This window comes from Oncorhynchus nerka, linkage group LG7, assembly GCF_034236695.1.
Source record: "Oncorhynchus nerka isolate Pitt River linkage group LG7, Oner_Uvic_2.0, whole genome shotgun sequence".
Lineage (NCBI taxonomy): Eukaryota > Metazoa > Chordata > Actinopteri > Salmoniformes > Salmonidae > Oncorhynchus > Oncorhynchus nerka.
Window position 1 is genome coordinate 50,475,335 of NC_088402.1, and position 13,427 is coordinate 50,488,761.

The following is a 13,427-nucleotide window of genomic DNA, read 5'->3' on the forward strand; positions in this document are numbered from 1 at the left end:
CTTGCAAATACCGTGAGTCTAATAGTAGTGCCAGATGGGCATGGTTTGCATTTTTGGTGCTATTCCATTTGTTCAAGCTCAATAAGTGTAACAAATACAGAACCCAGGTCTGATGGCTACCTGTCTTTTGCTCCCCCACCTCCAAGAGTGTTTCTCTAACGGAACGATGACTGCGCTGGCAGTGAAGGTGGAGTCTGCTCCCGGTCTGAACCCCGGTCAGCTGACCCTGAGCGACCCCGCCTGTGGTCCCACCTACAGTGACGATCGCTTCGCCTACTTCCACTTCACTGTGAACTCCTGTGGCACCACCAGGAAGGTAAAATGACTATTACCCTGAGGTGATGGGTACTGTGTATTTACGGACTGTTTGCTTCTACAGGCTGTAATAAGCAATTCCCCTCTCCTACATAGTTTATCAACAATGTCATGCTATATGAGAACGAAATCTCCTTGCCAGATGAACTTGAGGTGAAGCTGAATGCCACGGCGTTTTCAGAGGAATATCAGTAAGTGCATTACGCATCACAATTGTAGCTATTAGCTTTCATAGGGTTTTTTTTCTTCACCAATTGCTCAATACTTTGTTTTAGGGTAAAGGTTTCCTGCTACTATGTGGCCAACATCACTCGCACATTGGCCTTCCTGACCAGGCCGCGTGACGACGAGCCTTTTGCCGAGACTGGGACTGGTCGACTAATGGTCAGAATGAGACTCGCTCAGGGTAAGCGTGCACAATTTCAACTTGACCCCTAGCCTGTAAAAGAATCTTGGAAGGTCTCCTTTACAAAACCATTCCCAAAAATGTAAGCCTTGTGATATATTACTCTTGCGTTCTGAGATCTACAGGTGTGGCTATGTAGTAACGGTGAGGAGCTGATTTGGGAATTTGTCAGAAGCCTCTAGTGGGGGGTGGGTAGTGTTGGCTATAAATGGCTTGTGTTCATTGGGGCACAACAGGATATGATGAACGAGCATTTCTTAATGGACAAGTTCAGATTGTGCCCACTGAACACGACCCCCGGTTGTCTTGTTCTGTGTTCCAGACGCCTCGTATAACACGTTCCACCAGGAGGAGGACTATCCAGTGGTGCGGTACCTGAGACAGCCTCTGCACTTTGAGGTGGAGCTGACCACGTCCTCTGATCCCAAGGTAGCGCTGGTGCTTGACCACTGCTGGGCCACCCTCAACGAGGACCGCGACTCCCGACCCCGGTGGAATCTCATCATTAATGGGTAACATGTTGTTTTTGGGCCTAAACAAGTGTTATTCCACAGGTGTGGTTCCTGAGTAAATAGCAACCTATCATGCTTGGCAGGCCATTTACTTTGGCTACCGTGGCTATGCCCCCATCCATAGGTCGAGTGGTCACAATGCTTAAAAACGATGTGAGCCATGTGCGGTCTGTCACCAGATCTCCACCCAATTGAACACTTATGGGAGATTCTGGCGCGTATGATCACATGCTTGTTATCACTGAGTGGTCCCTGCAGCGTATCATTGGAACGGAACGTATGCTGCATCAAACGACTCTAAACCGCGTTGTCTGAAAAGCATCTAAACAATGTTTTGTACTGATGAGAAATAAAGGTCTTCACAACTTTATTCCATCTTTGCTTGTAAAATATATCAATGTTAACGTTATCATCTAGTCTAATTAACAGGTTGACTTGTTTTACAGTATGATTCGGTACAAGGGAGCCATGTAAATCTAGTATAGAAAGTATGGCAGCCATGTTTGTCAAGCAAGAACTCCTAGAATACTGTGCCCGTTGCCTGAGATCATAACTTAGTTTGGCCACTTCAGCATGTGATAATCTTTGTACTTGTTACGGCGTACAGATGACAAGTAGTTTACAGGTAACTATACAAAAAGCCAATTGTTGTCACCTCCCCAAATACAACCGTAGCACGAAAGCTAAACAGGGTTGCAAGATATAGCACAATCCATTATTGGGGGTTAAGTCCTTGGGGGAAGGTATTGTGAAGAGGATAATGCAGACAGTTTTTCTAAGCTCTATACCCCTGGAAAGGGGGGTCTGATCTGGCAACCCTGAGGTACCATAGTTTACACTCCTCTGATGCTGTGTTCAAATCAACGACTTCAGTGCATTCAAGACAATGGTACTCCAGTTGAGATTACCATAAATCTGACAGGCGCTTATGTGAGAACCCGACTGCATTGTATGGCATTAGCTCATATTCAGTACCACCTTCAAAAGTGTTTTACATTTACATTTAAGTCATTTAGCAGACGCTCTTATCCAGAGCGACTTACAAATTGGTGCGTTCACCTTAAGACATCCAGTGGAACAGCCACTTTACAATAGTGCATCTAAATCTTTTAAGGGGGGTGAGAAGGATTACTTTATCCTATCCTAGGTATTCCTGAAAGAGGTGGGGTTTCAGGTGTCTCCGGAAGGTGGTGATTGACTCCGCTGTCGTGAGGGAGTTTGTTCCACCATTGGGGGGCCAGAGCAGCGAACAGTTTTGACTGGGCTGCGCGGGAACTGTACTTCCTCAGTGGTAGGGAGGCGAGCAGGCCAGAGGTGGATGAACGCAGTGCCCTTGTTTGGGTGTAGGGCCTGATCAGAGCCTGGAGGTACTGAGGTGCCGTTCCCCTCACAGCTCCGTAGGCAAGCACCATGGTCTTGTAGCGGATGCGAGCTTCAACTGGAAGCCAGTGGAGAGAGCGGAGGAGCGGGGTGACGTGAGAGAACTTGGGAAGGTTGAACACCAGACGGGCTGCGGCGTTCTGGATGAGTTGTAGGGGTTTAATGGCACAGGCAGGGAGCCCAGCCAACAGCGAGTTGCAGTAATCCAGACGGGAGATGACAAGTGCCTGGATTAGGACCTGCGCCGCTTCCTGTGTGAGGCAGGGTCGTACTCTGCGGATGTTGTAGAGCATGAACCTACAAGAACGGGCCACCGCCTTGATGTTAGTTGAGAACGACAGGGTGTTGTCCAGGATCACGCCAAGGTTCTTAGCGCTCTGGGAGGAGGACACAATGGAGTTGTCAACCGTGATGGCGAGATCATGGAACGGGCAGTCCTTCCCCGGGAGGAAGAGCAGCTCCGTCTTGCCGAGGTTCAGCTTGAGGTGGTGATCCGTCATCCACACTGATATGTCTGCCAGACATGCAGAGATGCGATTCGCCACCTGGTCATCAGAAGGGGGAAAGGAGAAGATTAATTGTGTGTCGTCTGCATAGCAATGATAGGAGAGACCATGTGAGGTTATGACAGAGCCAAGTGACTTGGTGTATAGCGAGAATAGGAGAGGGCCTAGAACAGAGCCCTGGGGGACGCCAGTGGTGAGAGCGCGTGGTGAGTAGACAGATTCTCGCCACGCCACCTGGTAGGAGCGAGCTGTCAGGTAGGACGCAATCCAAGCGTGGGCCGCGCCGGAGATGCCCAACTCGGAGAGGGTGGAGAGGAGGATCTGATGGTTCACAGTATCGAAGGCAGCCGATAGGTCTAGAAGGATGAGAGCAGAGGAGAGAGAGTTAGCTTTAGCAGTGCGGAGGGCCTCCGTGATACAGAGAAGAGCAGTCTCAGTTGAATGACTAGTCTTGAAACCTGACTGATTTGGATCAAGAAGGTCATTCTGAGAGATAGCGGGAGAGCTGGCCAAGGACGGCACGTTCAAGAGTTTTGGAGAGAAAAGAAAGAAGGGATACTGGTCTGTAGTTGTTGACATCGGAGGGATCGAGTGTAGGTTTTTTCAGAAGGGGTGCAACTCTCGCTCTCTTGAAGACAGAAGGGACGTAGCCAGCGGTCAGGGATGAGTTGATGAGCGAGGTGAGGTAAGGGAGAAGGTCTCCGGAAATGGTCTGGAGAAGAGAGGGAATAGGGTCAAGCAGGCAGGTTGTTGGGCGGCCGTCACAAGACGCGAGATTTCATCTGGAGAGAGAGGGGAGAAAGAGGTCAGAGCACAGGGTAGGGCAGTGTGAGCAGAACCAGCGGTGCCGTTTGACTTAGCAAACGAGGATCGGATGTCGTCGACCTTCTTTTCAAAATGGTTGACGAAGTCATCTGCAGAGAGGGAGGAGGGGGAGGAGGATTCAGGAGGGAGGAGAAGGTGGCAAAGAGCTTCCTAGGGTTAGAGGCAGATGCTTGGACTTTAGAGTGGTAGAAAGTGGCTTTAGCAGCAGAGACAGAAGAGGAAAATGTAGAGGAGGGAGTGAAAGGATGCCAGGTCCGCAGGGAGGCGAGTTTTCCTCCATTTCCGCTCGGCTGCCCGGAGCCCTGTTCTGTGAGCTCGCAATGAGTCGTCGAGCCACGGAGCAGGAGGGGAGGACCGAGCCGGCCTGGAGGATAGGGGACAGAGAATCAAGGGATGCAGAAAGGGAGGAGAGGAGGGTTGAGGAGGCAGAATCAGGAGATAGGTTGGAGAAGGTTTGAGCAGAGGGAAGAGATGATAGGATGGAAGAGGAGAGAGTAGCGGGGGAGAGAGATTTAAGATTGGGACGCCGCGATACCATCCGAGTAGGGGCAGTGTGGGAAGTGTTGGATGAGAGCAAGAGGGAAAAGGATACAAGGTAGTGGTCGGAGACTTGGAGGGGAGTTGCAGTGAGGTTAGTGGAAGAACAGCATCTAGTAAAGATGAGGTCGAGCGTATTGCCTGCCTTGTGAGTAGAGGGGGAAGGTGAGAGGGTGAGGTCAAAAGAGGAGAGGAGTGGAAAGGAGGCAGAGAGGAATGAGTCAAAGGTAGACGTGGGGAGGTTAAAGTCGCCCAGAACTGTGAGAGGTGAGCCATCCTCAGGAAAGGAGCTTATCAAGGCATCAAGCTCATTGATGAACTCTCCGAGGGAACCTGGAGGGCGATAAATGATAAGGATGTTAAGCTTGAAAGGGCTGGTAACTGTGACAGCATGGAATTCAAAGGAGGCGATAGACAGATGGGTAAGGGGAGAATGACCACTTGGGAGAGATGAGGATCCCGGTGCCACCACCCCGCTGACCAGAAGCTCTCGGGGTGTGGGCGGACGAAGAGAGAGCAGTAGGAGTAGCAGTGTTATCTGTGGTGATCCATGTTTCCGTCAGTGCCAAGAAGTCGAGGGACTGGAGGGTGGCATAGGCTGAGATTAACTCTGCCTTGTTGGCCGCAGATCGGCAGTTCCAGAGGCTACCGGAGACCTGGAACTCCACGTGGGTCATGCGTGCTGGGACCACCAGATTAGTGGCCACGCGGTGTGGAGCGTTTGTATGGTCTGTGCAGAGAGGAGAGAACAGGGATAGACAGACACATAGTTGACAGGCTACAGAAGAGGCTACGCTAATGCAAAGGAGATTGGAATGACAAATGGACTACACGTCTCGAATGTTCAGAAAGTTAAGCTTACGTAGCAGGAATCTTATTGACTAAAATAATTCAAATGATACAGTACTGCTGAAGTAGGCTAGCTGGCAGTGGCTGCGTTGTTGTTCTATCTCTCTATAGTGCTGTTTCTTGTATTATGGTCTCTTGTTTCTTTAGAGGTTTCACTTTGTTGTCCTTTTTCTTTTCCTTTTTCTTCTGTCCTTATTTTGTCTTCCTTTCTTCTGTTAACTAGATATTTTTTGTTATTCTTTGTAAGCTAGCTAGCTTCTTCCAGGAGAGTCCCTAGCAACTGCTTAGCAACAAGTAAACAATTCAGCTAGCAATTCAGCTAGCTAAGATAACTGTACAATTTTATGAAAAATAGTTACTTCTTCAAAAGCCTGTCTTTTTGGTTTGTTCCTTGTTTTGTCTTCTATTGAGTCTTGCAGTTTTCTCTTGATTTTTTTCGATGTACTTCACTCTAAAAAAACATTTAAATCTCTATATATATATATATATTTTTTTTTATATGTTTTACACACGTGTCCACTACAATCTAGGCAAGAATCAGAACTCCTTAATAAAATGCTAAGTACATTATACTTACGGTACGCTACAGTAGAAACGACAACACGTTACACAGAAAATAAGGCACTTTGATAGGAATGCACGCATGTTCACAGTTAATTGTAAGGAAGGCACTAAATGTGCAAGGACTGTATACTTGATCTGGGAAAGTGCTTTCTTTTGAAGGAAAGTTTGTCTGGCTCATTAAATTCTCAAATCGAAATGGTCTGCAACAGTGAAATGGGCTACTTTTGTGAATGAATGAGGCAAAATTAGAAGTTGAAACAGGCCTATAGAAAATTAGCAGGTAGTGTGCCTTGGTCTGAGGTCAGCGCGGGTTAACTGTCCACATTTTGGAACAGTGAGTGCATTCTGACATCACGCGCATAAAATCAACTCCCACTGGGGCAACTGTTGAAGATATTTATTTGGAACTTGCGTCTGAAAAGGTTAATGTTGGCGTTACCTACACCTTTTTACTCAATGTTATCCTTTTGGTTTGCTACAGTTCAGTGTTGTGCCAAACTGATGGTCAGTCGAATGGAAATCGAGAGCGGCTGGCAAGCTTGGCTTGCCTTTCCGATTGGTTTCATACAACTGCTCTTAACGCTGACTGAATAGTTGTTGGGGGTTGAATTGCTCTGGCGCATTGCATGAAATTCTTGTTTAAAATGAAGTACTTGTGTTGAAAAATATGATTGCCTTGTTGATGATACCTACTGTCTATTCGGGAACTTTGGTTAAACCACGGTCAATTGATCAATATTCTGGTCAGACTACAGGCGACCTTTCTGGATCATTTAGAATTTTAAGAACCATCTCACCTCATGGCAATGGAATTGAATATACATGTTTGACATCCGTCATTTAACAAGCCATTGCAGTAGACCAAAATAAATATTGTTGACGGAAAGCCCAATTTCTGTTCTTTAAAATAAAATAAAAACGTACTAAATCAGATTCATCCAGGTCTGATGGGCCAAAAGATCAGAAATGAAAACCAACAAACCACTGTCGTGACGTGACCTTGAATTATCTGAGGACTGTTGAATTGTTAGCCGACTCTAAATGAATCATGTTATGATTTGGGGTGCCGAGGAAGCGGTTTTAAAGAGTTACCGTCTCCCGACTAACTCTAGACGGTAGAAATCTATTAAATTGATAACTTATTAACATCGTATCATCCTTGCAGCTGCAAAAACCCCAGCCTTATGATTCAGTACTATACAAGTTGGTTTAATTGAATTACTAGCTAACTAAATAACACAGGCTCAACACACAGGTGACACAATGACAGCTTGTTACAAGGTTTCTCTTCACACCCCCCAACGTTCCGTAAGGGACACTTATCATTGCTACATTTTTGAACACACGAACCGGCACCAGCTTGGAGTAAAAGCATGAATGTATTTCTGTGGGATGCCGCCGTGGAAAGGTAGGTGGTTGGTCTTCTCTCTGATTGGCTACATGAGGTCACAATGTCGTTGGTTGTCCGTGGCTCCAATGACTAGTCTTGAACAGAACTACAGGATGGATTTTCCTTTCACTCGTTCTGGAAGATAGGCTAATCAACCCTGTCGCTGATTTCTCAGTGGGTGATGAGTAGGATGGTATGCATATGGTAGCAGAATGGTCCCACTTAAGTAAATTTTAGGTACTTGTGAGTTTAGTAAAGTTCCAAACGTCTAGCTTGCGCCTCACGGTTTTCTGGTTTAATGTTAATTTCTGTTACCATTCCTTTTATGCACTCGGAGATTAGCTATAGAAAATGAATGTCATATTGGTTTTTATTTTGTGATTTCTACTAGAAATGTGCTTACTCTACAGGTAGGACGTCTCTAGCCTTTACATTGTATATGAAATGTTTTTTCAAGACAAAGGTGATTTTTGTTGGGTAAAGCCTGTTGGCAAAAACATTCCTTTAGTTCATACTGGAGGGGGAGAAAGAACCCACTTCTGCTGTAAATTGATCTGATCCTCACAGGACATTCATGACACCACCACAAGACTTCGTACACAAGGCGGTAGGGGTTTGCAGCGTTTTCTTGTTACTAACTTAGTCCCTCTCTCTACCATGGCAGCTGTGAGAACCCCGAGGATCCATACCGTGTGGTCTTCCACCCGGTAGAAGCTGACGCCAGGGTCCACTTCCCCCCTCACGTCAAACGCTTTGAGGCCTATATGTTTTCCTTCGCTGAGGATGCGGTTGAGCCGAGTGGCCAGGTAACAAAGTTCTCCCAACAATCTTTATTGGTTAATTTTGTGTGAGTGGCAATCATCCCTTTAAAAAAAATATTTAAAAAATCTGACACATCAAATCTTTGATTCCTAGGTCTTTGTCCATTGTGATGTGGTCATCTGTGATGCCAGTAGTCCCACTGGCGGCCCCTGCAGTGGACAATGTGTGAATCAGGACAACCCGAAAAGAGGTAGGTCTTGTTTTATGCTTTTCAGACCCTGGCAGACCATAACTGAACTAATAGGTTCGCTCTCTCTCAACAGGTCAATGAAATGTCAGACTTCTTTGAGGAGTGTCATTTATATGTTTCTTCTGGATACATTCTTTGGGTGTAATGTCTTGTTCTAACATGTCAATTAAAGTGTTCTATATAAAACAATCCTAACCGTTGGAGCTACCTGATTTGCATTTAACACCATGTCGTAGGCTTGTCATCTGACATGTATCAATCAACCCTTTTGTAAGCATGGAACTCTGAACCATCCACCGGAGGGAGATAAGTGTTGCACACCAATTTCCCGTCTAGGACAAACAATGGGTGACGAAACAAAAGCTTTCCATTGTCCAGTAGGATGAACTGACTCAATGTTATAGCAGATGGTGGTTTGCCAAAGTGAAACAAGCAGGGCTGTGGTTGGATGCAGTGTTGGTAATTATTTTCAACTGAAATTAGAACTTTCCTTGATACCTCTCACTAGCTTTGTTTCCATCCAAATATGGCCATTTCTTCTTTAATGATAAGCAGGTCAATCTCTCATGGCTCAAATGGGAAAAGCATGACTTCATGGCTACTTGTTTGTGTAAGAAGTGACAAGCTGAATGTACCGAGCTGTCTGTTTTAAACTAGCGCACAGCTCGGACACCCATGCATTCCCCACAAGACATCTCTTCACAATCTCCAAGTCCGAACTACAAAGGTAGAGCCTTGAATACGTTGCAATCTATTCCGCATCAGGATAAGATTTCAACACACACCGTACGGAACAGCGGGGACAGAAGACACACTCCTTTAAAAGTTGCGAGCTTGCACCATGGGATGGCTTCATTGCTCCAGACCACCACAAGGGGGAGTTTGCGCAATCATTATCCATTTGGGTCCCAAGGCTTTGATGACCAAAGACTAATTTTGACACGAGCCACCCTTGCCTTGTGGCGCTCAACGAAGATTGCTGACAAAACAGATGGAAGATGTCTTAACGAGTCAAGCAAATGTACAATTTGAGAGGAATGTGATAATGTAGAGAAATTATTTTTTTTTTTTGTCAAAGTTCAATTACAAATCTCTCTTTAGCAAGTTACCAGACTAGCTAGTGTTAGGAGAATGAATTTATCTTTCAGGGACTCCTGAGAACCAACAAACCAGGATGTTGTCTTGTGAAACAGTGGCTGTAAAGCATCTAGCTGGCTAAAGCATTGACTGCACAATTGTAAGCTTGCCTTGCAATGCAGCTGAAGGAACATGGCTAGCTATTTACTTGCTTGAGTTGGATTAAAAATAACTTGCCGCTCTGCGTATGGACCCTAAAACGTAGCTCTGAACTAATATTCATACCAATCAATGAACCTAAAGTCTGAATGGCATTAATGAAGCCTAGAGTAGAATATACCTTTTATTGTGCCAAGGATGCAAGACCTATATACACATGTATTTTAGCTATTACCACGTATGAGATTCCCATCTTGTAGCCTGTACATTGAATATATTCACCGACCATGTACTCTTCCTTGGTAAATAAAGGTGTGGTTCAGGTATGACACACTTTCAGTCATATCAAACGATGCGATGTCAGTATGTATTACAATTATACACTTCAGTGTTTACTGCTCCTGGGATATCAATGATTACACATTGTAACTATACATGATTGATTTGTGAATCATATATACAGGAAGAGAACCTATGCATATCTAACTCCATTAATCTGAGGACACAGGATAGTATTTCAACCAGTGGAGAATGTGAAACGCTTTATTGAAAAATCGATGTCTAACGTTTTTCCCAGACCTAAAGTGTTTCCTGCTAGGGTTGTCGTAGACAGAACATCCAATCATGTTATATTTCTATTAAAAAAGGTGTACTTTTGAGAGTGAAAACCTATAGATGCAGGGACAAACTGTCAACGGGGAAATGTAACTGGAGAATAGGGGGAATTGTTTTGGGGGGGATCAGGCAAAACATTGAAGGGATTTTACAGGGCCCTAATGGACTACAGACATTGACCGTCTCCTAGCCTAAAAACAAATGCTGAATGCATTGCCTAGATTGAGGGAAACGCACTGTCCATTATTTGATTTGAGCAGGGCAGGGAAGCACTAACTGCCTTTAGTCCAATGAAAAGACATTAAGGTGCTAAATAAAAGACAGTTGCTCCACGCATTACACGAGAACCCTCTGCTGGAGCAAAACGCCTACAGCACCTGGTATTCCCAGGCGGTCTCCCATCCAAGTACTAACCAGGCCCGACCCTTCTTAGCTTCTGAGATCGGGCACATTTAAAAAAATATATATATTCAGACAACAAAACATGAACAATTCACCCTTTAACAAAATCAGAAAAAATAAAAAAATTAACACTATCCACTAAAACCAATTAATAATGAATTACAAGTTTTCCATTTGATAGAATTTCAAATAAAGTACTCACCCACACAGTTTCCTCCACCGTATCTATATATTATCTATCTTTCTCTAAAATACTCCTAAAAAAAACTCCACACAATTTTCCCTTCATAATGACCAAAATTCCTTAATCTTATCGCATATCTAGCATGACTTAGTACAAAACTCACCAATTTAAAACTTTACTTTTCCCCATTTAAACCAAAAAGAATCAACCTCCACTCCAGTAAAAATCTCTTCTCCCCAATGTTTTACTTAAAGCCCTTTTAAAAACTTGTGAAAATCTTTTAACCTACTACATTCAAAAAAGTGCATAATTTTCCACCCCCCGTACATCTCGCATTGATGTGCCATCCTGGATGAGCTGCACTACCTGAGCCACTTGTGTGGGTTGCAGACTCAGTCTCATGCTACCACTAGAGTGAAAGCACCGCCAGCATTCAAAAGTGACCAAAACATCAGCCAGGAAGCATAGGAACTGAGAAGTGGTCTGTGGTCACCACCTGCAGAACCACTCCTTTATTGGGGGTGTCTTGCTAATTGCCTATAATTTCCACCTGTTGTCTATTCCATTTGCACAACAGCATGTGAAATCTATTGTCAATCAGTGTTGCTTCCTAAGTGGACAGTTTGATTTCACAGAAGTGTGATTGACTTGGAGTTGCATTGTGTTGTGTAAGTGTTCCCTTTATTTTTTTGAGCGAGCAGTGTATGTTCTCCTCAGTTTTTTCTTGGATTAGAGAAGAATAAACAAAGTGCATTTCTCCCCCTCAAAAATACTTTGCTTTACATACATAAGGGAACATTTTGACGTTCGCCATATGGTTAGTGGGAAAGTCAATATTGCAAATGTACGGTCCCTTACCAGACGTCCGAAAACGTTTGTAAAATTTGCGGACGGCGTCGGGCCGTGCGGCAGGGCCAGATCTACCGGGAAGTCATCAAACGAACTCTCTCTGACATTCGGTTTCCGTTTTATAAAATAATCAAATTTTGGTAATTTTTCCGCTGTCCCAGTAAATCCCACAAGAGGGCATAAGCAATCATATTGCAAATGTACAAAACATCACGAATCACGACGTGGCCTTGTCTCCTAAACAGAAAATATTTTGAAGCCGAAACTTGGTGAGCATAGGTTTGGCATAATGGGCAGTTGGCCCCGAACCAGATGGCCTCAACGGTTTTTGAGTTATGGCCATTTCTCTGGGATTAAAGGTCCAAAATGAAAATAGAGAAATTACTTTTCCACTTCACGTCAAAGTCAAGGAGCCTCCGGTATCAATAAAAAAAGAACCAGCCATTTATCTATCGTCATTTAAGAGAAATGGTACAAATTCGGACAAATTGGTGATGTTCAAATATAGGTGGGTTTTTTTTTTCAACAGCTACAGATCCAGCTGCAGGGTGTTCATACGAATCTTTTTAAAGTGTGCTGTGGAGCTCTGCGAGATTTCTGTGATTTTCTATGATTTTCTGAAATAACACACACTCACTAAACCCTCCGTAAATAACTCAGTTCTTAACGTAAAGACTTAAAACTCAGGATCCTGTAAAGGCATACCCCAATCAGGATATGAGTATTATTTATATTATTATTATTATTATTTATAGCTTCCTGTGCCAACCGGAAGTGCCTTAGATGGTGTCATAGTGGCAGTTTCCAAGGGTTGAAAGGTCAGATCTTTTCAAAACTTCATATGTGTGATTAGGCAACCCCCATAAACTGTAAGTCATTCATTTCTCCCAACAGATGTCAAGGAAAAGCTCTCTCTCACACACACACACACACACACACACACACACACACAGAGACACACACACAAAACAAGGGTGGAGTGACAAAGTGCGATGCTTAAAGACACACAGAGCTTGCAATGGCATTTCCATATTCTCTAGGCCGTGCCGAGTTCAACGAGACGCCCCGCTTGACCGTAGCTCGTTCTGAGTGCAGCGACCTTGAAAAAAAGAAGGCCCAAAATGAAGCCTGGCCCTCAATGTCATTTGCTTTTGGGTGACAGTGAGAGAACCGTTAGGGTGAGAAGCACAATTCGACCTCAGGTACGTTCCTAAGGTCCTCCCGATCCGTGCAAGCCTAACCTTGACCGTGTGGCATTAACCCTTAATAGTTAAAAGAAGGTGTTTACTTCAAAGAGTTTGCATTGACTTCTCTCCCCATAGGAATACATTGCCTGCACCCCTAAATTCAACCTGAAGCCTATATGGGTTATGAATGCCGTATGAACCTGTCTTCGGTAACAGTCCATCAGGCCACTATGTGGTCTACCTGTGTTGATTCTAAGCTTCCTGGACCAACCGGAAGTGGTTAAAATCGCCCTAAAAGTGTATATCCATACCCTGCCTGCAGTTTGATAGACATAGTGCATTCAACCCTGTGTAAATCAGTCAGTTCTTAACGTAAGGACTTAAAACTCAGGATTCTGTAAAAACATACCCCAATGAGGATATGTGTTGACTTATAGCTTCCTGTGCCAACCGGAAGTGCCATAATTGGTGTATCAGGGGCTGTTTCGAGGGGTTAAAAAAGTCAGATCTTTCCAAAACTTCAAAAATGTGATTAGGCAACCCCCATGAACTTGTAAATCAGTCATTTTTCCCATAAAATTTCAAAGGAAAACTAAATCACACACACACACAGCTTGGAAGGAGGGACGTATTGGAGTGCGTAGAGACAAACACTGCC

The 13,427-nt window shown here is 44.5% G+C and overlaps 1 protein-coding gene across 2 annotated transcripts in view; it reads left to right on the forward strand.

The window, feature by feature from the left end:
• LOC115127648 (uncharacterized) overlaps positions 1–8,485 on the forward strand; it is a 41,419-nt gene extending 32,934 nt beyond the window's left edge. For both annotated transcript variants that reach the window (XM_065020581.1, XM_065020580.1), the window contains exons 15-21: positions 147–316; positions 412–506; positions 591–721; positions 1,044–1,233; positions 7,949–8,090; positions 8,200–8,296; positions 8,370–8,485. In XM_065020581.1, coding sequence (XP_064876653.1) covers positions 147–316; positions 412–506; positions 591–721; positions 1,044–1,233; positions 7,949–8,090; positions 8,200–8,296; positions 8,370–8,377 — 833 coding nt within the window. In that variant the 3' untranslated portion in view covers positions 8,378–8,485. The remainder of the gene's footprint in view (positions 1–146; positions 317–411; positions 507–590; positions 722–1,043; positions 1,234–7,948; positions 8,091–8,199; positions 8,297–8,369) is intronic.
• The last annotated feature ends 4,942 nt before the right edge of the window (positions 8,486–13,427 follow it).